The sequence below is a fragment of the Anarhichas minor genome, unplaced genomic scaffold (genome assembly GCF_050575085.1).
Source record: "Anarhichas minor isolate MPS153535 unplaced genomic scaffold, ASM5057508v1 ptg000016l, whole genome shotgun sequence".
Lineage (NCBI taxonomy): Eukaryota > Metazoa > Chordata > Actinopteri > Perciformes > Anarhichadidae > Anarhichas > Anarhichas minor.
The window spans coordinates 3,590,315-3,618,246 of NW_027466462.1; the positions used below are offsets into that span (position 1 = coordinate 3,590,315).

General features: G+C 41.0%; 3 protein-coding genes across 11 annotated transcripts; all 3 read right to left on the reverse strand.

Moving 5' to 3' along the window:
• Positions 1-627: 627 nt before the first annotated feature.
• On the reverse strand, positions 628-6,448 carry LOC142950844 (uncharacterized). The gene is made up of 7 exons (XM_076092467.1): positions 6,127-6,448; positions 5,630-5,739; positions 3,249-4,487; positions 2,803-3,039; positions 2,482-2,706; positions 2,126-2,180; positions 628-1,865 (listed from the first exon to the last, which is right to left on the reverse strand). Exons 1-7 carry the CDS (start codon positions 6,296-6,298, stop codon positions 772-774), a joined length of 3,132 nt encoding a protein of 1,043 aa, XP_075948582.1. The 5' UTR covers positions 6,299-6,448; the 3' UTR covers positions 628-771.
• Positions 6,449-7,678: 1,230 nt separating this feature from the next.
• On the reverse strand, positions 7,679-17,718 carry LOC142950631 (uncharacterized). The gene is made up of 14 exons (XM_076092194.1): positions 17,440-17,718; positions 15,972-16,340; positions 15,716-15,811; positions 15,171-15,404; positions 14,719-14,884; positions 14,578-14,634; positions 13,893-14,465; positions 11,301-11,557; positions 10,562-10,930; positions 10,306-10,401; positions 9,842-10,075; positions 9,453-9,618; positions 9,312-9,368; positions 7,679-9,210 (listed from the first exon to the last, which is right to left on the reverse strand). Exons 1-14 carry the CDS (start codon positions 17,674-17,676, stop codon positions 8,600-8,602), a joined length of 3,522 nt encoding a protein of 1,173 aa, XP_075948309.1. The 5' UTR covers positions 17,677-17,718; the 3' UTR covers positions 7,679-8,599.
• A 550-nt stretch (positions 17,719-18,268) lies between these two features.
• Positions 18,269-27,039, reverse strand: LOC142950857 (GTPase IMAP family member 7-like). 9 transcript variants are annotated; one of them, XM_076092506.1, is made up of 6 exons: positions 26,925-27,030; positions 25,832-25,919; positions 24,489-24,638; positions 23,658-23,736; positions 20,803-21,371; positions 18,269-19,792 (listed from the first exon to the last, which is right to left on the reverse strand). In XM_076092506.1, the coding sequence occupies exons 5-6, from the start codon at positions 20,906-20,908 to the stop codon at positions 18,807-18,809; spliced, it is 1,092 nt and encodes a 363-aa protein (XP_075948621.1). In that variant the 5' UTR covers positions 20,909-21,371; positions 23,658-23,736; positions 24,489-24,638; positions 25,832-25,919; positions 26,925-27,030; the 3' UTR covers positions 18,269-18,806. The 9 variants fall into 9 exon arrangements, with proteins under 9 accessions (XP_075948621.1, XP_075948619.1, XP_075948622.1 ...); XM_076092504.1 differs by lacking the exon at positions 23,658-23,736; XM_076092507.1 differs by lacking the exons at positions 23,658-23,736; positions 26,925-27,030 and adding an exon at positions 26,055-26,918.
• Positions 27,040-27,932: the final 893 nt, after the last annotated feature.

Sequence of the window (27,932 nt, forward strand, 5' to 3'; positions counted from 1 at the left end):
CTTTTGCAGGATGGGAAAGACTAAACGAAGCGTTTGTCTTGCTTTAGAGAGCTCCCTGCTGACCCGAGCTTGTAGGTGCAGGGTAAACTACAGACTTTCACTCACATTGTCAAAAAAAATGGACAAATAGGAAAACGTGTTCGCAATCGGTGCTTTTATTGTTGAAAAACTGATTTCTAACAAATAATGGCATAATAAAGAGAAACAGGTCAGTGAAATATAGTTATTTATAATCCAACACGTAAAAGAGAGTCCACATTCAAACCACCACTGTCAGATAATTACACATCGTCAATTGCTATCATTCATATACTCCATGTATTCCACACATTACCGATATATAAAGATGGCATGGGCCCACTGTTCCTATATTAGAATGATTTTTAGATAATTCACAGAGTTTTGACTCTTTACAAAAAACATTTCCCTCCACCTTTTTCAGAATCACTGCTTAACTTGTTGTGATTATGCTGCGGTTATCAGCCCCAAACATTTTTTCCCCTTCAGTTAAAGCTGCAATAATCAATTTTTGTTGTACTAACAAGGGATTAATTGTCTGCTCGTAGTGTCAAACCCACAAAGAGATATCACGCGACCCTGGAGTCCCCCCCCCTCCCCCCGGCTCTTTATGGAGCCTTCAGCAGCTAGAGAGACAGACACCCCCCTCCCCCCCTGGAATGGTTGAGACAAAAGCAGAGATAAATGGAGTGAACGTTGGACAAACATTCACCAGGTGGCCAGAAAACACAACTCCAGATGAATGGAATGTAATCATTGCATCTTAAAAGCAGCTTTCCCTCTGTTTTTGACAGCATTTATTACAATTTCGACTGCCTCCCGCGGTGTTTCTGCTGCCTCAGCTGCCTCGTGTCCAATAATACCCCCTACTACTCCTCCTATTGCAGCGGCCACGCCCAACGCCACTCCAGCGACTGCCAGTCCTACTACTTCTCCTCCTCCTGCTGCTGCTGCTGCTGCCGCCACCGCTGTTGCTGGAGCCATTTTCACAAGTTTCATCAACCCTGCACAGTTCTGCAGAGCCGTGATGACTAGTCCAACCATCGCTGTCAAGCCACACAAAGCTCCTAACACCACTCCTGTTGCTGTGCCTGCCAGTTGGATCAAGAGCCTCTCAGACACTCTGGTTTTTGCCTGTCTTCTGATCTCTTCCTGTGGCACGTTTCCCGACGACATGTTTTGCTTTATGTGCTCTTCCTCTATATGTATTTCTTTCTCCACTTCTTGAAACACCTCGTTGGTGTAGTGGCCTCCGTTGTTTTCCATCACCATCTTGTCTATTGTGCTGAGCAGGTCCTCCACCCTGACCGGGTTGCTCCTGTAGCTATTCTGCAGGTTGTTCTCCCAGTGTTTATTATCAACGACGTGGCACCGGCCGCCGCACTTCTTCACCAGATCCTTCAGATTCTCATTCTGACTCACAAACTCCTCAATTTTCATCCCTTTAGGCAGCCCGTCGCCATGTGTGAAGACGATCACAGCATATTTCAAAACATCTTCAGAGAAATATTGGCATATTTTAGTGACGACAGCCTGCTCGTGCTCTGTGAATTTCTCCACTTTCAGCACAATGAGAAAAGCATGAGGCCCAGGAGCGCACTCTGTGATGCACTTCACTATCTCAGCCTTCATCTTCTCCTCAGGCCTGCCTGTATCAAAGAAACCAGGAGTGTCGATCAGAGTGAAGCTTCTTCCATTGACGGATTTGGTTTCAGCTTGACATTCACTTGTTCCAGAGTTGGGAGAATGGTCTGTTTTGAACAATTTCTCTCCAAATATGGTGTTAGCTAGGTTGCTTTTCCCAGATCCGGTTTTTCCCAGCAGGACGATCCTCCTTGTAGTTGACCCTAGAAGAGAATAATGTCTCTGTTTAGTACATTTGTCTCCTGATTTTAAAGGAATGCTTTAGCTTTAAGATTAGACTTAAGGATGCCTACTAATATCTGCCAAATGAAGACAACAATGATGTTAGGTCCACAGGGAGAAGTGCCAGCAGATCATTTTATTTATTTATAAATAATAATAAAGTTAGAGAAAGAAAAACAGGAAAACGGGTGCCACAGGACTGAATTCTGACTCTTTGCTGTCATATAATATCTATGCCCACCTTGGTCTGGTTGGAATATTTTGGCTTGGAAAGCTTCCTGGACATACCTGAAGGCCTGCAGAGACAAGGAGAGGGTTTAATACCAATTCAAGTATATACTCATATGATGTTTGTTAAAATGTTAGCTGACGTTCCGGTGTAGCCAGCGGATATCCGTGCCAAGACTTCCTCTTCTGTTCGCTGCTCAGTGTTTACAATTAGCAACTTGAGACATGAGATGACGTCTAGTAGCCATGTTCTAAGCTAAATCATTGCATTCATATGCAGATATATCTGTTTATGGAGATTTATCATTTTGTTACTATATTTCATGCAACTTGAACACTTGAGTTTCATCGTGAATGCATTTCCATTACCTCGCTGGACTCTTCGTCAGTGGGGGGGATGACGACGCGGACCAGGAACGGTGTTCTGCTGGCTCGGTTCTGTTCAAACGCATGAACTTCCTCCTGTAGAACCCTGGCAACCACGCTCTCGGGAAACTGCAGGGCATTCCCAGCACCGAGTAGAGGGAGAGCAACTGATCCAAACCCTCTGTTCTCACAGGTAGTTAGGATGTTACTGACGGCCAGTTTCAGAACCTGGAAAATGTCAGAATTCAATTATTTTTAAGGCTAGACAAAAATAAATACTGTATTAAGGTGCAGAGAACAGAAAACACTCCTCCAGTACCGCACCTGAACTGCAGTTCCATCTGGGTCTTCATCCCAGGGAATGAGGTTGAGGAAGAACACTGCATTAGATGGAAGTGCGGAGAAGCCCTCCACCAGGACTGCGTCACCAGGCATAGTTCCTTCTCCTGCTTCCTTTCTAAAGCCTGCAGTCAGCTGGGATCCAACCATTTCACACAAAGTGTTTCCAACACAGGTGGAGAGAGGATCATGGCCAACCATGGGTGAAACCAGGGCATACACCTAGGAGGAGAGCAGGAGATGTGGTGGGCGTTGAACACCATTTCATGTTAAAGATCTAATGTACAAATTCCTCAACTTATTGCTCATGGTGTTAGCTCACTATAAATCAGCTGACACCCACAGGAGAAAATAAAAGTGCTATGTCAAGCACCTGTGACGTATCCTAAAAATGTGTTTATCTTAATGAGCAAGTTTAAGACATTTCTCACCTGCTGGGTCTCCAGGGTTTCCTGAATGATGTCCACATGGACCCCTTCTTCAGGAGCTCCACCAGTGGCTCCTCTTTGGAACCCCGGATCACTTGGTGCAGCGTTTCCGCTACTTATCCCTTGGAGAGGCCGGTCACATGCTTGGCTGTTGCTAGCAACTGTTGTGTTTACTTCACTCAAACTTAAGGGCGCAAGATCACGCGCAACATTTAGGAATTCATCTTTCCCAGTGGGACTTTTGGAATATCTTACTGTCCCTAACTGGTCAGTGGTGACTCCATCCTCAAGAAGTGAGACCAGAAATAGACCTAGCCAGTTTCTGACCTCATTCACTTTTCCGGATGGACCTTTCAGCACCACTGTGGAGGAAGATGTTATGGGATGGAAGGTAACCCCTGAATAGTCAAAACCATGCCACTGCAGCAATTCTGGCAACTGTTGTGCTAACTCTGTGTAAGGCAGATAGACTATGCTTTGAACACTTGACTCGTCCAAAAACTGTATGACAACTTCCCTCAGCTCTTCGACCTCTTTGGTGTGGCCCAGTAGGCACACCGTGCTGTCTGGGCCAAACACAACCTGAGCCCTGTATTGCCCTTGGTTCATCTCATTTCTCTTGGACTTTAGATTTTCACAAAGATCAGATGGCACAGAAGAGCAGTTAGGAACATCAATCTTGACTTCCTTGATCTCACCTTGCAGTGCTTTTACAGTTTCATCAAGATCATCAGTGGAAAGAGATAAGAAACGTACCTCTGTGTCTCGTAACTCTATTTCCACCTTGCCACCAACCCCTAAAAAGTCCCCCAGCACCCCTGCACCGCTGTATGCCTTTCTCAAGAAGGCCAAAAGATGTGGGCTCATGTCAGAAACGGTCCTTTCTAACACAAGGTTCTCCTGCTCAGAGATACAATCTCCAGCCTTAAGAATCTCCTCCACAGAACCTTCCAAAACGAACTGACCTGCAGCTCTTTGATGGCACATGTAGCCATCAAAGAGTTTGTCTACCTCGGCTTTCCAATTTCTAACAGCAGCACCAGCTTGAGCTAACCGGCTAACTAAAACCCTCCCCTCCTCTGGGTACAGCTGGGCAGAGCAGGCCACAGAGGTGAGTGCTTCCTCTAGTTCTTTCCCAGCCTTGGGGCACTCCTTTAGATAACGCAGGAGGTGAGAATCAAGTCGTAGTTCATATTCTTCGCCACTTGGTGAAGGTGTTGAGTCAGGAATGCATTGTGGGCTCTGTGTTCAAAGGAGACATCAGTTAATTAACAGTTAACTGCCGTCGTGTACATGGATTGTTAGATAAAACCCCTTAATATGCAGAGTGATTAAGGTGCAGTATACAACCTCTGGTGTTATACAACTACATAAAAACAGTAACGGTAAATGGTAAATCATTTTCTTGAATCTACAAACTTGTACGTCTGAAATGAAATATATGACGGCAAATCAATGTCAATATCCACGAGCAAAACTGAGTGCACGCGTGTGTAGAGGTCAGGTGCAACTCAGACAGCCACGCATGCATATTACTTTTGCGAGCGCTTTCACATCACTTTGCGCAGCGGATATCTGCTCGCGCAAGCAAAATTGCAAGTTGCTCAGATTGATTTAAATTCACTCCATCATTCTATTACAGACACCGTTTGTTCGTTAGTCAAACCTCTTGTGACAAACAGATCACATTAACTCCTTGATCTTAATTGACTAAAACATGATGTGATCATATTTAATCATACTCTTGTGTTTACAGAAGTAAACAGAGAAAATGCAGTTTTCTATACTATGAACAAGGGTCTGGAGACAAGGTTAAGAACCACTGTTTGCATATTAACTGTTTGCCAAGTGAGTTCCCAAAATGAAATCAGTGACAAGAAATTAGTGGATGAAAAAAAGTCCTTTACTGCAGTAAAAGTATTAATACCACACTGATATTCCACTAAAAATGTAAAAAGACAAAATTCCTGCATTCAAAACCTTAGTCAGGAATGTTATTATCAGCAAAATGTACTTAAAGTACTATAAGTAAAAGTACCCGGGTAGAAAAATGTTCCCTGTCAGTGTTTTACAATTATATCTGATGTTTCAGGATATATAGTATTGCTGTATGTATGTGTATGTTACATGTTTTAACTCCTTTATATACTTTTGGTTAGTTTAATGCATCATATTCTGTGAGATCATATGTTTGTAGTACAAAAAAGTATCTCCCTCTGAGATGTAGATCAGTTAAAAGTACTATAGTTACCTCTGAGAGGTATTGGAGTAAAAAGTACAAGTGAGTGAAAAAGTAACATGGTGCTCGGATGTAGGAGTTGCGGGACCTCTGCACACGCGCGCGTGGATCTCGGATATTGACCTCATTTAATTGTTGTGCCAACCTGTACTGGAGCGGTGAAATCCTGGGAGGAGAGAGGGTCCCGGCTGCCTCGGACAGTTAACACCAGACCGTCCACAGCATGCTCAGATCTCTGCAGCACCGCCTGCTGATCTAAAGATAGAAATGTAACCTTTAGTTGAAAGAAAAAACAACAACAACAGAGACTCTCTTTTTCTGTCACTTGTAGCGAGAACGTGTTTATGTAGGGCAACACTAGCTTTGTTGCTTAGACTTTTCTACAGTTAAGATACAATATATTTATTTGTCTTTAGCCTATTCAAGAAGTTTGACGACTCCAAACCTCATTTGTGGCAACAGTGATTTAAGTTTCGCTTTCTCGGGAAAGCAATAGTCAGGAATTCTGTTTTGGATCCAATCTCACAAATGATAATAACGGTTCAACATTTTAACGTAGTATTACTATTACCCCACTTTGACGGTATTATAATATAAAATATGATATGATAATTAATATCGGTGTCTTAAGGCCTGACCTACCTTTTGGGTCTATGAACGCAACGCTGTAGATCCGATCGTTGTCCCTCCTCAGCGCGCAGTCTCCTCCGCCTGATCTGCGGTGAACACGGAAATACGTTTCTATCCTCTTCTCCTGCTCTTTGAGGAGGCCGGGGCACTCAAAGAAAACGGGGTGTCGATAAACATCAGCCATAGTTTAACCCGCGAGGAGAGCCGAATGAAGCCAAACATCTGTTTTGTGTTGACAAATGTCGCCCGTCTGACCCTGCCGGACGAAGTGCGCCTCTAGTGCTGATACAGCAGATATGAGTCACATTAAATGTCTTTATGACTTTGTACAGCAGGGAGGTACCGTGCAGTATCTCTTTACTGTAAACCTGAGAGGAAAGAGAAAACAACTTTATTGTGTATGAACTCGTCTAACAGTGAAGATTGTTGTGGTCCAACAAACACCACAGCTGTAGCCATGTGTATAATAATAACAATAAGTATTACTATTACTGTATGAGAAAATAATTGGGTATTTGCAAAAAAAAAACCTAATTTTATATATTTCTATATATATTGAAGTGGCACCTTCCCTTTGCACAGACTGGACCCTAAAGCATTATTACACCAAATAAGGAAATATTTATACTGTGTGTTCTATGGGGATCTGCATGAAAAAAAAATTCCTTTTTGTCAAAAGTATGAAAATCCAGTGGACGGTGTTTTTTCATGAACAGAACGTCAATGTTAACTCATTTTAACGGACAAGTTGCATATATTTCTTGAACGCGGGGAGAGAGTCAAAGCCCTGTTAGGCAGCCATCAGCTCTTTTGTTTCACCAGAATCACGCTTCAGTGCAAACACTGGTTCAGGTATGTCACCTGTCCAGTCTCGTCACCTGTCCAGTCTCGTCACCTGTCCAGTCTCGTCAGCTTGGGCCTGCCGAGGCCATATGCTGCTTTCTATTCATCAGCAGCTTCTAAACTCTGAGGCGACAACAAAGTACAATAACTTCAACAAAAAATACTGGTGGCAAAGAACCACTAATAAGGCCAATATTATAACAAATAATTATGGCACACAAAGAGACTAAGGTGATGAATAATGGTTTAAGCCTATGTGTGAATGGGACTGTTCATTTTCTGTGAATGCACTGAGGGGTCACACTAAATACAATGCGTTAAATCTCCCTAAAAGAATGTGTCAAAATAGTGCAAAATTAACTAAAATTTCAGTCCACGCTCTTTTTCACACTGAAGCAAATGTATCATTAGTTTTTCTTAAATATCCTTGAGCATAAAGCCAATATTTGCAGAAACCCACCTGGCTGTTTGAGTAGTGACTGGTGCTACAGGCGTGTCCTTGCAGCTTGGCATCAACTCATATCCAAGTTGTTTATACTAATAGGAAGTAGCCTACTTAGAGGGATACAGGTGCCCTCTAGTGTCCATGCGACAGTGCTCGCAAAGACATTCTTTGGTTGATCTAACAATTTAAATATTTAGTTCACCCCAGTTACATCAATGAGGTTTGAATCAATAATAGAAACACCTCAACAGCACCACAGACGCCCTGCAACAGTCAGATTTGTTGTTATTGCAAAATATGTCACCTTAATGAAGACACCAAGCTGCAAAAGATATTGCAAATATTAGATTAGATATGCAAAGAAGACACTTAAGTCTGTTAATGTTCTGCCAGGAGACACATGAGAAACAATGGGTTGTGCTTATGCATGTATTTATTTATTTATGAACTAGTAAAAATAATCAATTGATCCAAAACATACTCTCCTGCATATAAATGCTTCAATGTGTTGGACAATTTAAATAAGTGAAAATAACCATGTGTTGCATGTCCACTCCTCATGACCTAAATCATGGCATTAAAAAAAAAAAAAAAAAGTGGTGACATAATGGACTCCAAATATGTTCAAACAAATGTAACTGGGGCAAGACTAATGTGGTTTAAAATAACTTACAGCAAACTGTTTCGTGACATTAAAGCGTTGTTATTTAAGTATCACCAAAAGTCTGCATTCCAAATGGAACAAGCGAACACTGAACAAATATGTCACGTTTAGTACAATAAATCCCCAATAACCATGAGCTTCATAACACTCTGAAACTCAATAAAGCCATGCGTTATATTAGACAAAGCTTCTGCATGGACCCACATGGTGCCTGGTGAAAAACATCTGAAGACCCCAAGAATGAGTGTGTTTTAACTGGGGCCGCCAAAGTGAGCGAACAAAATTCCAAACTATTTAAAATAAACACCACTCTACCGTTTACCCGTTTTGCAATTGGGGAAAATACCTATATGGGCTTTTTATTTTTATTTTTATTTATTTATTTTTTTTAAATCAAAGTGCTCGTTTATGGTTGCATGAATGACATTTTCTGTATATTCTCATCAAAGTAGTGGCCAGTATTTCTTACAGAACTTCTTATTGGCACTGAAAAGCTCCAGAGACAATTGGCAGAAAGATGACTCAGCAGGACCTCAAAATCCCATCACCAGAACTTGGATCAGTTCTGCGTAATGTCCACCGCGCGCGTCCTTCAGCCCGAGGCCGGGATAGAGAGGCTCAGTGAACGCAACGTGTTCTCTGCGGAGCAGAGGCTCAGTGAACGCAACGTGTTCTCTGTGGAGCAGAGTCATCGTGTCAGAGATGTTATAAAAGGACAGAGTACCTAATATATAATCCAGGTACACTCCGACGCTGGAGGATCGAGGGCCTGACACCGCTTTGCTTCCGTTGTTGTGTCGGAAAGAGTAACCATGTGGGGAGCACTCTAAACTCCACGACTTGGTGTCATTTCCAAACTCTAAGTCCTTTGTCCTGCTGCTGTCTTTGTAGGACACTGCCACGGACCAAGTGCAACCACTCCATCTGACCTCCCAGTAACACCGCTCTGACAAACCCTCACTGCACAACACCTGCCTGATGATCGGAATCCTCCGGCCTGAGATTGCAGTATAATAATTACTGTAATAATTGTCACTGCTTTGAGAAAATCCCTCATAGGTTTTACATGTCACCCGCCGGTGTTCTTGTGAAATGGACAAATATTGGGAGACGGAGTTCTGATCCAGGGTCAGAGGACGGCAATCTGAAAAGCAGGGGAAAAAAGTCAATATCAACCTTTAAACATTCAGTTCATCATTAATGCACTGGTATATTGTGGAACTGCATAGAGTTAAATGTACTCACAGCGTAAAAACTCCTCTCTGGTCTTTGGCGCAGGCGGCACAACATCTATCGTAGACACTGACAGAAAAACAGATTGTAAATACTACTGGACCTGAATAAAACCACTGTATGAATCTGGATTTATACATTTCTCTCAGGTACCTGCGCTAAAGATCCTGGGCCACGTGTCCTCCAGGAGGCTCTCTATGTCATCCCTCAGTTTAGACACGCAGTCAGTCACAGGTTTGAACGCTGAACGTTGAGGATAAAAGACAGAAACAGGTGGCAGGTCTGGAGATTCACAGGAGGTGGAGAGGGACTGGAAGGTCTGGAGGGAAACCAATACGTTGGAGACCAGAAGAAACATTTAAATAGTTCCGAGTACAATATTTACCGTCTGTAAAAGAAACACATGCATATAACGTCACGTGTTGCACCGTCAAATATGGCCAGCAGATGGCACTTTTGTACCGATTATTCAGTATTGACATCAAAACAGATAAAAAGACAAAAGAACAGATGGATAAAGTTGCTCTGCACCGAAGTGGTACCTGAATGAAATGGATGTGGTCGGGCGTATGAGACAGCTGTTCCAGTTCGGCGTCTCTCCTCTTCATCTTGCTGATCTCCTCCTCCAGCTGCAGCTGCAGCTCTTCGGCCTGAGCGGCGGCCGTCTCTTGCTGGGCGTTGATCAGCTGCTTCGTCAAACTGCGTCTTCTCCTCATGGAGCAGATCAGCTCATTGAAGATCCCATCACATCTCTCCGCAGCAGTCTGGCTACAACTCTGCTCACACAAACACAAAATAATGGCATACTGTAGAAGTCCTGTGGCAAAGTTCAGATTGTTTTGACACATTTTAATACATCCTTTGTAACGACGGACTGAATCAATGTTTTAACACTTGAATCTGTGGTGGTTATTAATGACTGTAGAAAATGAAAAAGGCTCCATCCACATGTCGTCGTCGTGCTCAATGCAGACTCAGGTTTAAATATGAAGTCTAATTTCAACACCTTGAAATCCTTCAGAGCTTGTAGCAGCTCCTTCAGCTCCTGTTCTCTCTCCTGGAATCTCTGCTGGACTTTATTTTGACTCACAATCAGCTGTTTCTGTAAGAAATGATTGGAGCAACAGCAAATGATTGTTTTTCATTTGGGAATGGTTTTGTTACTACAATTATTAAAGTAACAAACAGATCACTGCAGATCTTTCAGGGTTTTACTAAAGAGTCTAAAGTTTCCTGTTCACTAGTTGTGTGTTTGCCTCTACCTGTTCCTCAGCCCTCTCTGATGCAGATGACACCGTATTGTGTCTCTTGTGTTCATCTATAACACACAGATAGCAGATGCACTTCCTGTCTCTCTGACAGTAGACCTCCATCAGCTTGTTGTGCTTCTCACACATCTTTCCCTGCAGTGGGACTGTAGCCGAGACCAGCTGGTGCTTCTTCAACACGGGAACACTGTGGTGAGGCTCGAGGTGAGCCGGACAGTAAGATGCCAAGCAGGCCAGGCAAGACATGGTGGCTTTGTTTCGTCTGGTCCCGCAGCAGAAATCACAGACGACGTCTTCTGGGCCGGCACAGGCCAGAGCAGGAGAGGGCTGCTGGGTGCTGCTCTTCTTCAGCTTCTCCACCAGCTGTGGATGATGGGAAAGAAAGGTGATGAACACTGTTCATTACAGGAAACACAGGACAGAAGCAGAATGACGACAGAAGATTAAATAAATTGGTTATTATTATTTTGGAATATGCTATATTTATATAGTTTTTAAGTGCACTTATTTATAGGCAGGACCACTTCAGAGCTCAGCTGTAGTTGCAATGCAAACATTTTGCATCATATTTGGACAGTTTCACTCCACAGTATTTAATAGGGCTGAATATGTTTGATAGCTGTGCATTGGTGCTTAAGGTCTGCAGACATATGTGTATTTATCATAATTAATCCACAGATACTGGCTGCATTGGGCTGTAATATCTTTCACTGGTGAGTCACATAGATTTGACCTCAGCCAGCATGGTGTTCCTCTTCAGAAGCGGCCTCGGACTGAACGTCTCCCGGCACTGAGGACAGCTGTACAGTCCCTTCTTCACCTCCTGGTCCCAGCAATCCTCGATACAGTTTTTGCAGTAACTGTGTCCACAGGGAATGGTGACCGGCTCCTTGAGCAGGTCCAGACACACTGAACAGCAGAACTGATCCTGGTCCAGGTCGACGCCGCGCTCCGGCTGCTGCTCGGCCATTTCTGGTGAGTTTGAAGTGTCTCACGTGCCGAGGAAGACCCGTCGTGAGTTTGGCTTTCGCTTTTATACGAATTAGGTCCGCCTGCTTCCTCCCACTGGGGGCGGGGCTTCAGAGAGCAACACGCTGCTGACGTCATGTAACGTGTGATGTGATATTTGTGGTTGAAAGTTAAACAGAGACTCTTACGCATGTGTTCAGGGAACCAGCAAATGAATTGGAAGCTAAGAAAACAGATTTTTAGTGAATAAATCGACCAGCTATTACAAACATATTTTAAGAAATGCATATCGTCTCTGAACACAGAATAAAAATGCACAATATAATCTTTAGTTTCAATGGAAAGCGAATTGTCAGCACTGTTACCTGTTTGATGGTGTTAGCTAATGTGGGACCGTTTAGAGTAAAGAGGGGCACTTGTCTTTTTTAGTGCAGAATTCCTCCATTATACATTATAGTTTAACAATGTCCAAATTGTATGTCTGTAAAACTTACTTTTTAAACAATTGAGTTATTTAAGTAGGCATTAAATTATCTTAGAGTTGTTGTCCTTGTGTATAATTGGGTTTGAGTTTATAATCTTTAAACAATAATCAATTATCTTCAAAACTTGACATGCCCATGTTAAGAAGGATTGAAGGATTTCATAAAAACATGCAGGAATTGAGTGATGTTTGTTATAGTGGTGCCCCAGTGCATTTGTCAAAAACAGTGTCCCACTTTTGCTGAGCCTATACCCTAAATGAGGTGGACAAAATAATAGCAACACCCTAACTCGCTCTATCAGCAACTAAAGTAAAAAATATATATTTATCAATCTTGAAAATGCAGACTGTGATAGATGAGATAATGACCGTCTTTAAACCACAAAGCAGTACGGATGAATTAAAGGTAAGCTACGCTACTTTCATTCATACCTTTAATCACTTCCACCAAAAGATGATTAAAAATGCATCTTCTAAACTCTTAATATGAGGTTTCTTTGTACATTGCATTGTTTGCATAGCAGTTATGACAGACACACTTCTGCACATACAGAGCAGCCCCAGAATTACTGTATTAGACAGGGGCATGATTTAAATGAATTATAAATTATAAAGAGTTGTAAAAGTATGAAATATGTTTTCAACGCGTTGCAGAAGCGTAGCAGTTTTTTGGGGCTTTCTATTTCAGGATTTGTTCAGGGACATTTTCCACATTAGGTGAAAAAAAAAGGTCTAAAAGTGGCCTCATTGTTTGATAGACACAGTGGGAATGAATTAAGTCTCATAAGTCACAGTCATGAATTTATTGTAGCCGCCACAACAACAAAAAGAGACTGAAAAGAAAAAGTTGGATTAGATTAGGTTCAACTTTATTCTCATTAAACAGAGTACAATAGTGAGACAACGAAATGCAGAAGTACAACAAGCGGCTACGTGCAGAGTTATGTATAAGAGGAATGAACAGAGATATAGAGAATAAACAGAATCTAGAATCTGTTGTTGAAACACGTCAAACAAAATGCAAAAAACACTTCAATAAAGAGTAAAGTATTAAAATAAAAACATGGAAAGTGTAAAATAAAGTCATCATTTCAGATTATTAATCACTTTCATCTTCCAAAAAAAAGTCATCCCATAACAGTCTGATATCCTGATTCACAATGAATGTCTTCAAACTCTCTATTACAATTACATTTTGATTTTCCTCAGGAATGATTCCAAATCTAACAACATGTCGTCAACAATATGTTCTCAAATGTATACTAATTGTTTACCTTGTATTGATATAACATAAATCACACCGACACTCTGAACCAACAGGAATTATTAGGAAATAAGCTTGATCGCTAAATCCTGGTTTCCAACTTATTTAATGTTTCACAGATTCACAAAACAAGTAGCTCAATATCCCCCAGTTGGCTATGCTTTGTGCTTTGTGCGTAAAAACTGGGGGGGGGGGGGGGGGGGGGGGGGGGGGGGGGGGGGGGGGACTTTCTGGCACATCACTAAACTGGTTTAAATCCTACATTAAAGGGCAGGGACTACTTTGTGTTTATAGGTAACTACACATCTGAGTGGACAAATATAACATGCGGAGTTCCCCAAGGCTCCATTCTGGTGCCTCTTCTGTTCCAAGTGCACATGCATCCACTGGCTCAGAATACGGAAAACAACTAAATAAGTGTGCTATGTAAATACACTTGCCTTTTGACATGCTGCAGGACCTTAAATTATGACAAGGCAGGATTCTATAGTTATTTTAGACTTCTTGTAAAATCACATCCTCTCATTTATCATATGGTGTATATTGGACAGCCAACTACTGCCTGATCAACAGTGGCACATTAACCATCCTCCAATATACATTTGCTCACCATAGCTTTATCAGTTCTGCAAAATAGTTTCTGAGATCGTACTGAGATCCATTATTATTCAGCTCAAGGCCGGGATAGAGAGGCTGAGTGAACTCAACGTGTTCTCTGTGGAGCAGCGTCATCGTGTCGGAGATGTTATAAAAGGACAGAGTACCTAATTTATAATCCAGGTACACTCCGACGCTGGAGGATGGAGAGCCTGACACCGCTTTGCTACCGTTGTTGTGCCGGAAAGAGTAACCATTTGGGGAGCACTCTAAACTCCACGACTTGGTATCATTTCCAAACTGTAAGTTATTTGTCCTGCTGCTGTAGGACACTGCCACGGACCAAGTAGAACCAGTCCAACTGACCTCCCAGTAACACCGCTCTGACAAACCCTCACTGCACAACACCTGCATGATAATGTGCTTGGGTGTGGAATCATAATCATTATAATAACCTCTATTATAACCACTAGTATAACCCTGACTGTTATCCTCACAGTAGCTACTTGTGACCCGCCGTTGTTCTTGTGAAATGGACAAATATGGGGAGACGGAGTTCTGATCCAGGGTCAGAGGACGGCAATCTGACGGAGGAATAAAAGCAGGAAAAAAAACATCAATATCAACCTTTAAACATTCAGTTCATCATTAATGCACTGGTATATTGTGGAACTGCATAGAGTTAAATGTACTCACAGCGTAAAAACTCCTCTCTGGTCTTTGGCGCAGGCGGCACAACATCTATCGTAGACACTGACAGAAAAACAGATTGTAAATACTACTGGACCTGAATAAAACCACTGTATGCATCTGTATTTATATATTTCTCTCAGGTACCTGTGGCAGAGATCCTGGGCCACGTGTCCTCCAGGAGGCTCTCTATGTCATCCCTCAGTTTAGACACACAGTCAGTCACAGGTGTGAACGTTGAACGTTGAGGATAAAAGACAGTAACAGGTGGCAGGTCTGGAGATTCACAGGAGGTGGAGAGGGACTGGAAGGTCTGGAGGGAAATCAATAAGCCGGAGACCAGAAGAAACATTAAAATAGTTCCGAGTATAATATTTACCGTCTGTAAAAAAACACATACATATAAATTCACGTGTTGCACCGTCAAATATGGCCAGCAGATGGCACCTTTGACCTCTAAGTTTCACTTCTGCAGTTACAGTCGTGAATGATTTGGCTGTGCAGCACTGATTTATTCAGTAATGTAGAATTGACATTAAAATGGATAGAAAGACAAAAAAAAAACAGATGGATGAAGTCGCTCTGCACCAAATTGGTACCTGAATGAAATGGATGTGGTCGTCCATATGAGACAACTGTTCCAGTTCGGCGTCTCTCCTCTTCATCTTGCTGATCTCCTCCTCCAGCTGCAGCTGCAGCTCTTCGGCCTGAGCGGCCGCCGTCTCTTCCTGGGCGTTGATCAGCTGCTTCGTCAAACTGCGTTTTTTATTCATGGACGAGATCATCTCATCAAAGATCTTATCACAGGTCTTCCTTGCAGGCTGGGTAGAACTCTGTTCACACAAACAAAAACAATGAGTTTTCCTTTTAATAAATACGTTCTCTGTGGCAAAGTTCTGATTGTTTTGACATATTTTAATACATCCTTTGTAACGACAGACTGAATCAATGTTTTCACACTTGAATCTGTGGAGGTTATTAATGACTGCATAAAATTAAAAGGCTCCATCCACATGTCGTCGTAGTCCCAGTATCAAAAACACAGGATCAAAGCTCACCCAGACAAGACTTCAAAACCCAGACAAGTCTTCTTCTGTAGTGCTCAATGCAGACTCAGGTTTAAATATGAAGTCTAATTTCACACCTTATAATCCTTCAGAGCTTGTAGCAGCTCCTTCAGCTCCTGTTCTCTCTCCTGGAATCTCTGCTGGACTTTCTTTTGACTCACAATCAGCTGTTTCTGTAAGAAATGATTGGAGCAACAGCAAATGATTGTTTTTCATTTGGGAATGGTTTTGTTACTACAATTATTAAAGTAACAAACAGATCACTGCAGATCTTTCAGGGTTTTACTAAACAGTCTAAAGTTTCCTGTTCACTAGTTGTGTGTTTGCCTCTACCTGTTCCTCAGCCCTCTCTGATGTAGATGACACCGTATTGTGGCTCTTGTGTTCATCTATAACGCACAGATAGCAGATGCTCTTCTTGTCCGTCCGACAGTAGACCTCCATCAGCTTGTTGTGCTTCTCACACATCTTATCCTGCAGTGGGATTGTAGCCGAGACCAGCTGGTGCTTCTTCAACACGGGAACACTGTGGTGAGGCTCGAGGTGAGCCGGACAGTAAGATGCCAAGCAGGTCAGGCAAGACATGGTGGCTTTGTTTCGTCTGGTCCCGCAGCAGAAATCACAGACGACGTCTTCTGGGCCGGCACAGGCCAGAGCAGGAGAGGGCTGCTGGGTGCTGCTCTTCTTCAGCTTCTCCACCAGCTGTGGATGATGGGAAAGAAAGATGATGAACACTGTTCATTACAGGAAACACAGGACAGAAGCAGAATGACGACAGAAGATTTCACAATCCTCTAAATTAGTTATTCTCACTGTGGAAAATGTTCACAAGTGCACAAATGTTGTACTTATTACTCCACTACATTTATTTTAAAACTTTAGTTTCTTGTTACTTTGCAGATTCACATTATTAACACAAAAATCATTAACAATCATCAATGAATTCAAGTGGATTATTGCAGAGAATAACCTATATGGCAAACAAAATGAATTACCTTTTCATGATTTTTGAAGCGTGGATGCAATCACCAGACGTAAACAGCTAATATCAGGCTATAATAGACCTACACCACGGTCTCACGAGTGCAAGTAAACACAATGAAGCTGTAAAAGGTGGAGGATATGCATGGTGACGTTTTTATAGTCTCATTTTGCCACTTGTTAGCACCCACCTTTTTCAAGACAAGTAAAAGCTTCAAAGTTCACAAGAGGGATATTTACTGGCATATATTTTGTCGAACAAAACAGACCTTATTTAAACCCATTAAAAAAACAAAGCACTGACTTTGAGATGAGGGAAACCATAAGTGCAAAGATAGGCTACTGAGTCATTTCCGGCACTCCTTTGGCTGGTACTCATTTCCCTCGTCATAGAATCTGTATCAGTATGGATTACTCATTTCATACGAATGGCAGCCTTCTTGTAGAGTGCACTCTTTCATTCGCGTTGCCTGTATAGGTGGAATATAATTTGGAGGTGTTTATTAATTTTGATGTGGCGTCATAATTAACCTTTATGTTTGCATTCAAATATTTAAAAACAGTCACTTCACATCAAAAAAGGTTACCGACCCCTGCTTTAGACACACTGTACTTCTTTTAGTGACTCCACAGTATTAAACAGGATTCAGTCATTTGATTCAATAACAATTTGAAAGATATAGTTTAACTCTCTACATTATCTTCCTTTAATAGATCACAGTGGGAAAAACAACCTCTGTGGTCTCAAAGTAATTCTCCACCTAGACTTTCACACCCTTAAACAGTTTCTACCACCACCTCTACATCCACCCGCCAGTACCTCAGCCAGCATGGTGTTCCTCTTCAGAAGCGGCCTCGGACTGAACGTCTCCCGGCACTGAGGACAGCTGTACTGTCCCTTCTTCGCCTCCTGGTCCCAGCAATCCTCGATACAGCTTTTGCAGTAACTGTGTCCACAGGGAATGGTGACCGGCTCCTTGAGCAGGTCCAGACACACTGAACAGCCGAACTGGTTCTTGTCCAGGTCGACGCCATGCTCCGGCTGCTGCTCGGCCATTGTTGATTTACGCGCAGAGAAAGTAAACGGAAAGGAGCCGTTAGTTTCGTTTCTCCTCAGGGACTTGGGGAGGGGAGGCGGGGCTTTCATATTATGATAATATATATTATGTAATATATCATCGATTTTCTATTATCCATAGAAGTTTTTTTTCCCACAACAGTCTGAAATTGGGCACATTGTTTATTTATGTGATATTTCCATAGCTTTGTATTGCAGTTTATTCTAAGGACATTATGTCTCTCTCTCTCTCTCTCTCTCTCTCTCTCTCTCTCTCTCTCTCTCTCTGTCTCTCCACCGCATGTGACCATGTTCCAGTGATCATTTGTTAATCACAGCATTTTACGTTGGTTAGACATCTCTTTAGTGTTTAGAGTTTGTGAATGATAAAACTAATAAAAAGATAATGTAGTTAGACATTCTGCTCGCCTTCAGTAACTTCAGCTGCTTTCTTTTCTTGTGATCTTTGACATTCTGAGCTCAGTCTGGGTTTTGGATAGAAGGGTGTGAGTGATGGAGAGTGATGGCTGCACATGTTTTAAGATGCTGTTTTTAATGTATTATAGCACAAAAAACACAGACTGGAAAACACTTAAAAGCACACAGCTGTTTAATCGTTATATAACTTGTAACAAGCAATGCCTTTAATAATAAAATGAACATTAATGAAAAAACAGAAAAGCATCTTTCAGCATCCAAAGTCATGGAAAGTGTAAAATAACGAGTCAAAACCTTTCAAAGATACTTAAGTCATCACAGTGTCAACATAAATGTCCTTCCTCTTTCCCAGATAGAATTAATGTTGATTAACATAAGGAATTATTTATTATTGATTATAGCCGGCACAACAAAACAGAGACTGAAAAAAAAAGTATTAACATGCGTCCGTTTACTTGTTGAATCACTCAAAACAAAATGCGAAAACACCTAAATAAAGAGTAATCCAATAAAAAAAAAGCATTATTCAGCCTCTCAAAGTCCTGGAAATTAAAAATTGAATGTCTCAGCCATTCATAAAACAATTAGCTCACTGTCCCTATAGTTGACAAGCTTCATGTGTTTTATATAACACACATCAACCTCCTATTGTCAGTGCTCTATGTGTTGTTTTTATCTGCACCAACCCCAGATTACTTCCACAGACCCTTTATTGTCTTATTTATGGCTTCCCCTGGACTTACTGCTCCTTCCGCTGCGTCGTATCCTATCTTACCGCCCGTCACTGCCCCACTTAAAGCAGCCGTTGCAGCCACTTCTTTCACTTTTGATAGTAGGGATGTTGCATCTTTAACATCCTGGCAAACAATTGCTGCGACCATCTTTCCCACACCAAGCAAAACTCCCAACAACGCACCTGTTGCAGTACTTGCAACTCTGATCAGTAACCTGTTAAAAACAGTATCTTTAGCTTTGTTGCTCATCACTTCCTGTGACATATTCCCTGATGACTTCCTGATGAGCTCTTCCTCTCTCTTTATTTCTTGTTTCACTGCTCGTAGCATCTCATTGGTGAAGCAGCTTCGTTCGTTTGCCTCGATCATCTCGCCCAGTGTGTCGAGCAGCTTTGCCACCTGCAACTGGTTACTTCTGTAGTCGTCCTCTCCGCTGTTCTTCCAGTATTTACTATCGACCACGTGGCAGCGGCCTCCGCACTTCTTCACCAGAGCACTCAGATCTCTATTCTCACTCACAAACTCCTCGATTGTCGTTCCTTCCGAGAGCTGGTCCCCATGAGTGAAGACGACTGTGGCGTATTTCAGAGCTTCCTCAGAGAAATCTTGGCATATTTTAGTGATGACGTCATTCTCGTGCTGTGTGAATTTCTCCACTTTAAGCACAATGAGAAAGGCGTGAGGCCCAGGAGCGCACTCTGTGATGCACCTCACTATCTCAGCCTTGAGCATTGCCTCAGACCCACTTGTGTCAAAAAAACTGCGAGTGTCGATCAATTTGATGCTTCTCCCGTTGACAGATTTGGTTTCGGCACGAGAACGACTCGTGTCGGTGATGGAAGAATGGCTTATGTTGAACACATCCACTCCCAAAACGGTGTTAGCCAGGCTGCTCTTCCCAGCTCCAGTTTTCCCCAGTATTACAATCCTCCATGGAGTCAGCGCTGGAAGAGAACAATGACTCTGAATAAGTCAAATACATTTCACTATTACTTCTGTTAACCTGCCATGTTGTTTTATAGGGTTGCAACTTCTCTCATTTAATTGATCAATTGTTTGTAAACTCAGAAAGTGGTAAAACAAACTACTGCCAGCATGCTAACATGCTAACAGTGACTATGCTCACATGCTGATGTTCAGCAGCTGTGATGTTTATCATTGTCACTGTTGTAGTTTGCATGCTAACTCTTTCTAATTAGCACTAACACAAAGTGCACTAAGGAGGATTTAAAATGCCAACATTAAAAAGTGAAATGCAATATATTTGGTTATATTTAATTATTTTGTCATGTATGCATTTACTGCGTTATAATTACATGAAATACATATACATGTATATACATTCAAGGACAATTATTTTTGCTTTATGTTGTTACATATAACGTTTTATGTCTCAGTTGTTGTGTGATTGGTTTTTACTGAGACATTTTGAATCTTCCATAGAACAGCTGAGGCTGATGGGAATAACATTTGTTTTGCAAGTATTCTTTTTCATAAACCGAAGTATTGAACAGATCATATTTCTGGCCTGATGATGGCGCCAGATGAAAAGTTAAGGGCTCATCTCAGTGATCACATGGCTGTGAGCCTGGCCAATGTATCTCCTGATAATTAAAACATTGTGTCAGGTCAGGTCAGGTTTGTTGTTGCCCAGTGTTACACTGATACAGTGCTGGAATGTCAAAGTCCATTTACTCAAGTACTGCACTTACGCACAAATGTGAGATACATGAACTTAAGATCACTATTAGTACTACATATTATAGTATAGTATTGCACTTTTTACTCCACCACATGTGTCTGACAGATATTGTGACTCAAGTAACAGAATGTTTTCATCCTATCCTACGTAACATTTTCAACACAAGACTCTTACAGTGTAATGTTGCAACTTTTACTACACACACTGATCTGGAGATGCTTTCTCCACCACTGCACTGATATCTCAACTCACCGTCCATGTTGCAACAAATTAAATCACCGTCGTCCCCGTACTTCTGGATGTCCCTGCTGGATGTTTTTCCTCCTGTTCTCTTGCTGTGGTATGACTTTACTTTCATTTTCTACTCACTCGATAGAAACTTTCCGACAAGCCTCAAACAGGGAGGACATGTTTTTTTTTGAATGCCAGTAAACAGGGCATTACGTAAGTCGAAAACAAAATATCACAAATTCATTAATGACAGCTTCCAGATGAGCAGGTTGAAGTGGAACTTCATGTGATGCTTGGCAGAGGCCACCCTGACCTGCCAGGTCAGCTGTTCAGGGTGGTGACTGTGGTTTGGAAGGTACAGCTTGAAAAGAATGTTATTTTAGTTGGTTTATTACTGGCATATTCAGCTGGAGAGTATCGTACAGGCTGTATAACCAGACTCACATTAATAGTGCCACGTGTACTTTTGTTAAAGGCATCAAGTATATCACACATGATAAATGGAATACTCATCTTTATACATTCCGTGTCAAAGAGGGAGGATGGCGGCTGCAGCTTCTCATACCTTTTTAGGGTGGAGTGTTTTGTCTCTGAGGGAGACAAAAGAAGTTGGAAGGAATTGAATCTGTTTTTATTGGCAGCATCCGTACTCAACTACCAGTAAACAGACTGGAAACAAAAAGGCCTTTGTGTTCAACCTGTGGCCTGAGGCCAGAGTTCTTCTTTCTTGTAAATGTAAAAAATGACGGTTGTTTGCTGTTTTTGAGAATCAAATACAGATTCAGAACTGCTTCAGAATAAACATTAACATTGCACGTGTCTCCTTGGTCTGACAAAAAGCTATTTGGAGATCTGTGGCACAGAGGAAAAGAGGATTATAGGCTAGCTGTGGCTACACAAATAGTACTTACTAATATAGATAATACCAAGATCAATATAGATAATACTAATATCAATTCATTGTTTGTTTTAGTCTTGTAATGGAATTTATTGACAGTAAGAAAGTACAAGTATAGTCAGCCTAAGACTTTAACAGCATGAATGGTTGTATGAAAAAAAGAAGCCGATAAGACATGTGATCAATCAGCTGTTTTAATGTTACATAGTAGATTTATGACAAATTGAAACAAATTAACACAAATGGTAATTAGAATAGTAAATATAAAATAATCACCATTAAAAGGTACACCTGTGATTTAATATTTCACTTCCATTAAGTTGGTGAACTCACAAGAGACAGATTCAAATAAACAGTGTTCTTACATGTAATCAATGTTATTTTGAAAAGCTCCTCCAGAGCTACAGAATACATTTTACAACAGTTTGTACAGAGTGTTACTTCAGAAGAAGAGTGAGCTGAACTGCTTCTCTAAATAAGGTGACTCGCTCCTTTAAAACACCACAAAGTCTGGACTCATGACCCAACAACCACTTTTAGATTCAACATCATTAGTTAAATGGATGCATTTTCTAAATATTGTTTGCTCCTCTTTTCTTTACATTGTATTTTAAGAAAATTAATCAAAGGGGTAAAGGGGTTCTCTTTTCAGCTGACGGGAACCAGCAGAAAGTTTAAATCACAGACACAAGGACCTCCATAAGGTAAGAGGCCTGAATGGACAAATGGAAGCAGAATGATAACAATAATTTGATATAAGCGTTGTAGGATTGCAACAATTTATGTCATCGTCAACTGAAGACCCCTGCTGTTTCAGCTCTCTGCTTCAGTGTTCATTCAAATGGATTCCAAGGAACTTACGTTCTTTCATACAAAGCAGAACATTTTTCCATGATAACTTCAAATGTATTTTGTATTACTACCTTCACTGGTGTGAGTATTACCTCAACTACCCCTCCTACTGTGGTTGGAGGGGTCTCTGGTGGAGACGCGCCTAAAGCTGTCCCAGCTTGTTCTACCACCACTTCTGCCAGTTCTGGTGCTGATAATTGTTCATTAAATAGTGGTGCTTCCTTTGACACCTTCGCAGATATTAAATTGATCAACATAGCGACAATTGCAACTAATCCAGCTGTGACTGCGACCCTCAACAAAACTCTATTCCATGTTGGAGCTGCATCGTCCGCCTGCTTCTTAAAGACGTTGCTTCTAGCCTGCTTCCTGATCTCTTCCTGTGACTTGTTTCCTGAGGATCGTCTCATGCGCTCTTCCTCTTTCTGAATGTCTTCCTCCACTTCTTGTAGCTTTTCATCGGTGTAGAATCCTCCATTGTTTTCTGTCACTATCTCGTCTATGGTGTCGAGCAGCTCTGCCACCTGGAACTGGTTACTTCTGTAGTCCTCGTTGTTGTTCTTCCAGTATTTATTGTCAACGACGTGGCATCGGCCCCCGCACTTCTTCACCAGATCGCTCAGACCCTTACTCTGCTCGACGTACTTCTCCATTTTCATTCCCTCTGGGAGCTGGTCCCCATGAGTGAAGACGATCACAGCATATTTTAGAGCGTTTTCAGAGAAGTCTTCACAGATCTGTGTGATGACAGCCTGCTCCTGCTCTGTGAACTTCTCCACTTTAAGCACGATGAGGAGAGCGTGAGGCCCAGGAGCGCACTCTGTGATGCACCTCAGCAGCTCAGGGTTCTTCTTCTCCTCAGACCTGCCTGGGTCAAAGAAACCAGGAGTGTCGATCAGAGTGATGCTTCTTCCATTGACAGATTTGGTTTCAGCTGTAGTACAATGTGATTTCAAGTCATTCAAATTGTTTAGTGTGAATTTGGCCTCTCCAAATATGTTGTTGGCAAGGCTGCTCTTTCCAACTCCTGTTTTCCCCAGTAGGACAATCCTCAATGTGTTCGACACTAGAAGAGAAAAGTGACTCTGTGTCAGTAAATCAGTACATTTGTCTCTTGCTTTCACACCTGTAGTTTGGATCATTTGGTCCGGATCAATGGAAGAATGTAGTATTTTAGTTCTGGTCCGGTTTCTGGTCCCACTGACCTTTTCCAAACAAACATTAAGTTTTACAGACGTTAACTTGTTACAAAAGTTAACTTGTTGATCAGGAAGCACACGGACACACGCGTGTTGCATATTACTGTGGATCACTAGCACACACTTATTAATTGATAAACAGTTTATGATATAGGAAGTATTTGATTGCCTCTCAACGGCTCTTAACATAACATGGCAGCCGGCTCACAGGGAGAGCAACTTCATTCTCTGCTCATGTAGACATTACTCTACTGTGTCTTTACAAAGCAAATATTTGTTTGCTGCTGTATTAATATTCAGAACGTTAAATACAGCTCCTTTTAAAAACCACATGTCAAAAAAAAAATCATGTTTCAAAATAAATTCATTTTTAGGGACTGTGAGAGATAAAGCTGACAGGTGCACATTTTAAACATATTAACTTCATTGTTCTGAGAATGAACTCATGGATACTGTCATACCTTTTTTCAATGACACAGCAAGACTAAGAAATCATTTTACATGACATTATAATCCACAAATCCTGTTTGGATGAATCTTGATTAATAAGGTTTAAAGCAGCATCAGAGCTTATTTCATCAAAGTGAAAATTATATCCTGTCCAAATAAAATATAATAGAACTAACTGAAATATATTTTAACCTAGTTGTAGCATTAGTTGTGAGTTTTGAGATCCAAATACATACAGAATTTTGAACAATGTTAATTTGAATAAAAGTATATGGTGCTCAACAGTTGAAAAAATAAGCCCAACTTACTGTCCATGCTGTGAGAACGTAGAAATCTGTGAAAAAAGGACTCAGATCCACGAGACGTCTCCCCTGGGACTCTTTTCTCTCGTTCTCTCGCTGTGACTTCACTCTTGCTTCGTTTCTTTCGACCTGTTCGACTCGTTTCTCAGCTGCGGCCTGAAGGAACGATCAACGTACATTAGACTTGTTCTCATTCAGGTACATACAGGCATCAAGATACTGCAGCATAAGTAATAACAACGGTCTACCACAAATGTCTACATAACAGAACACATGTCATTTTATAGGACATCAATGCTGACAATTCCTCCAAATGTATTTTTAGATTATTACATTTGAATTCAACATTTTTAGAGTGAAAAAAATATTTAGTGAATAAAAGAGAAAATCATCTCATCATGTCTCAAAGTCTTCATCCATCATGTTCAGAATGTCATTTAATTTAAGTTGCTTTGTAATTGCAACTATTTCTCTCTCCCTTTCATTAATCCTGTTTTTCTACACTTTTATTCATCTACATAAGTTTAATTATTATTATTAAGCACAAGCTCTGTTGCATTTCAAAAAGCTACACAACTAAAATGATGACTGTCATAGTTTTCTTTCATTTCTTTAAATGCTTGAAATAAAACACATCAAGTATAAAACAAACTTTTCTTGATCTTGTGCAGACTCACAGTATAAAGATTGCAGCCACGTTGTCAGTCAATGTTGTGTTATTCATGTGGCTTCCTCATTTGATCAGGTTGATATACATGCACCAAATCTCCCAGCTATGCAGTCAATAGTTGTCGAAAATTCGGCAGAAGTGTACGAAAGCAAGAACAATATTTGTTTGATCTCAGGGTGTAATTTCAAGTCTTCTCTGACTTGAATTCAAGCCATCAGAACATTACAAAATATGTTGAATCTGTGTTATTGACTGAATATCTGGTGATAACAACGTGTTTTCCTCCCTAGTGTTAGGGATTAATTTATGCTAATCGCAAGCATGCTGAGTATTGTTATGATTATGGTTATGTAAGTGTGGGTCCGTATTAATTGATCAATAGTTTATAGCAGCTGACAAAGCTTTCAGCAACAGTCTTCTCAGATATACATGACATGGATACTCTGCTGAAATGTTACTGGCCAGATTATGTTGATGGTCGACGCGTCACAAACACCAAACATGTGACTCGTCCTCTCACACAGGAGGCTGCTGCAGTTTACTGGTTCGATTACAATTTTTCAAATGTGATCATTTATGATATTTTATCATCAAATATGACTTTCCAGAATCATATATGTCATAAAGTAATGTACAGTGAGCAGTTAACAAATAATAATAACTGAATGAAGTTACTGACTAACAGACGACCTTCCTGTGTGTCTCTTGTCCTGCATGTGCTCCGACTCTGCTCGTGTTTAAGTTTCACTTTCACCGGATGTAAGTGCCTGAATGTTTTATAGTAAAATACATATTTTACATATATATTAATAACAATATTCAGCATTACTTTTTCACATCTTTTTGTAAGACATTTAACTAATTTCTTCGTGTTGTTACACTGTTTTGTATTTGTAACGCACAGTATCTAATTTTCTGCTGCTAGGGGTCTCTCACAAAACAATAACAGATGGAGTTTGTTGGCGTCGTAGCGTGGCATCATGGGAGTTGTTGTTTTTACCACCATTGCAGTCAACTTCTCCCGGACTGGTTCTCCTCTCAGAAACAAACAGACCCGGTAGTTAACTCTGGCAAAGACTCTGAATAAAGTAGTTTCACGTTAAAAATGTGTTTCTTCTTCTATCTGCGGATAACGTTTGCTCAGCTTGTTTCTCTGATATCTTAAAGGTATAGTGTAATATAATGGTATCAGGTAGGGAGGAGTTTCCTGAAAAAAAAACGATGTATAGACAAACAGAATCCCTCTCAATCATCACTTATGACTAGAAGTGTGTGGTGGTGTCTGTAACTGCAGAGAAGCTTCCCTCTGCCTGCATTTTCTCTTTTCGTCTTATTCAACTGCGTTCAGGGCGTTTCTAGGGGCCAGAAATTCTCTCTCTCTCTCTCTCTCTCTCTCACTCTCTCTCTCTCTCTCCCTCTCTCTCTCTCTCTCTCTCTCTCTCTCTCTCTCTCTCTCTCTCTCCAGAAAGGAGGGGCGAAGTTTTAACGCTGCGTTAATAAACAGCAACTCTTTTTTCTTGTGATGATAAAGTTTCATTTCACATTTCTATAATTGTTGAGGTTTGTTGAAGAAGCAGTCACGTCTGCAAACGATCTTTTTCTTTCAAGATGGTGGTTTTTGGGAAAGAAAATGTTTTAACACATTCGTCACCAAGAACTCCAGGAATGCCAAAATTCGTTTATAACGTTCCATGATATGTTATGTCATAGAGTAATGTACAGTGAGCAGCGTTACCAAATAATAATGACTGAAATAAGTAACTCTAACTTACTGTCTGTTTCTAGAAGAGAAATCCGTGAAGATGTCCGAGTATCTCTTCTCCTGCGTCAGACTCTGCTTTTATTTAAGTTTCACTTTCACTGACTGCAAGTGTGTGTGTGTGTGTGTGTGTGTGTGTGTGTGTGTGTGTGTGTGTGTGTGTGTGTGTGTGTGTGTGTGTGTGTGTGTGTGTGTGTGTGTGTGTGTGGTGGGGGAGGGTAGTTTACTTTACCAAGTAAAAACTTTATTTGCACAAATATCATTTTTCAACAGGTTTCAATTTATTCATTGTTCATATTTGTCTTGGTGATACATTATAATCCACAAAGAACCACAACTATTGTTCAACAGCATCATTTTGTACATTAAGTGATGTTTCCTGGTTCGCTCTGTAACAGGAAACTGAACAATGTTTCAACAGGAGATAGAAATACAGACAACAGTGTACACTAGTTTGATTTAAACCATTTAAAGACTTAATTCATGCTTTTAAAAATGTTTAATCTTTGTGGTTAAAGCACTCTGTGGTTCACTGGTGAAACAGGAATAAGTGACTTTGAAACTCAAACAATACCAACAACGTATTACATATTAGTTATGAATAAACATATCAATCTCAGTGGTTAAATATTGTTTAGGACAAGATTTTCATGCAATTTATTGGGAGATATGACCAGTAATTATACTCCCCGTCTTCAAACAGCAGCTGAGGCATGTTAAGATGTTTTTGTTTTTGTTCATCCTCCACACCCCTACAGTACTTCACATACCAAACACTGACAACAGGTCAACAAGGTGCTGATACATGAAGGTGATTTCCAACTTCTGACTAATGTTCTTTCATAGTTCTTAACATGTGACCCAGTTAAGTAAGACACCTTGATTCCTGTGCAGTGATGTCAAACTGAAGCTCTTTGTTCAATGTTCAGTCGTCTTACTTTTAGATGTAGTTGTTTTTGCCGACTCGGACTAAAAGCACAACCTCATCAAATACCAAGTACACACATGGAATACTTGTTCC

What these genes read in the sequence shown, in the direction of transcription:
- LOC142950844 (XM_076092467.1), bottom strand. Translation starts at nt 6,298, where the DNA reads ATGGCTGATGTTTATCGACACCCCGTTTTCTTTGAGTGCCCCGGCCTC. An exon ending in ATTTCACCGCTCCAGTACAG is followed by an intron (nt 4,488 to 5,629) that starts GTTGGCACAACA and finishes CTTTGAACACAG; the next exon opens with AGCCCACAATGCATTCCTGA. An exon ending in CTGACGAAGAGTCCAGCGAG is followed by an intron (nt 2,181 to 2,481) that starts GTAATGGAAATG and finishes TTGTCTCTGCAG; the next exon opens with GCCTTCAGGTATGTCCAGGA.
- LOC142950631 (XM_076092194.1), bottom strand. Translation starts at nt 17,676, where the DNA reads ATGGCCGAGCAGCAGCCGGAGCATGGCGTCGACCTGGACAAGAACCAG. An exon ending in AGAACTGATAAAGCTATGGT is followed by an intron (nt 11,558 to 13,892) that starts GAGCAAATGTAT and finishes TCGGCACGTGAG; the next exon opens with ACACTTCAAACTCACCAGAA. An exon ending in GGAACACCATGCTGGCTGAG is followed by an intron (nt 10,931 to 11,300) that starts GTCAAATCTATG and finishes CATCATCCACAG; the next exon opens with CTGGTGGAGAAGCTGAAGAA.
- LOC142950857 (XM_076092508.1), bottom strand. Translation starts at nt 20,908, where the DNA reads ATGAAAGTAAAGTCATACCACAGCAAGAGAACAGGAGGAAAAACATCC. An exon ending in AATTTGTTGCAACATGGACG is followed by an intron (nt 19,793 to 20,802) that starts GTGAGTTGAGAT and finishes GTTCTCTTCCAG; the next exon opens with CGCTGACTCCATGGAGGATT.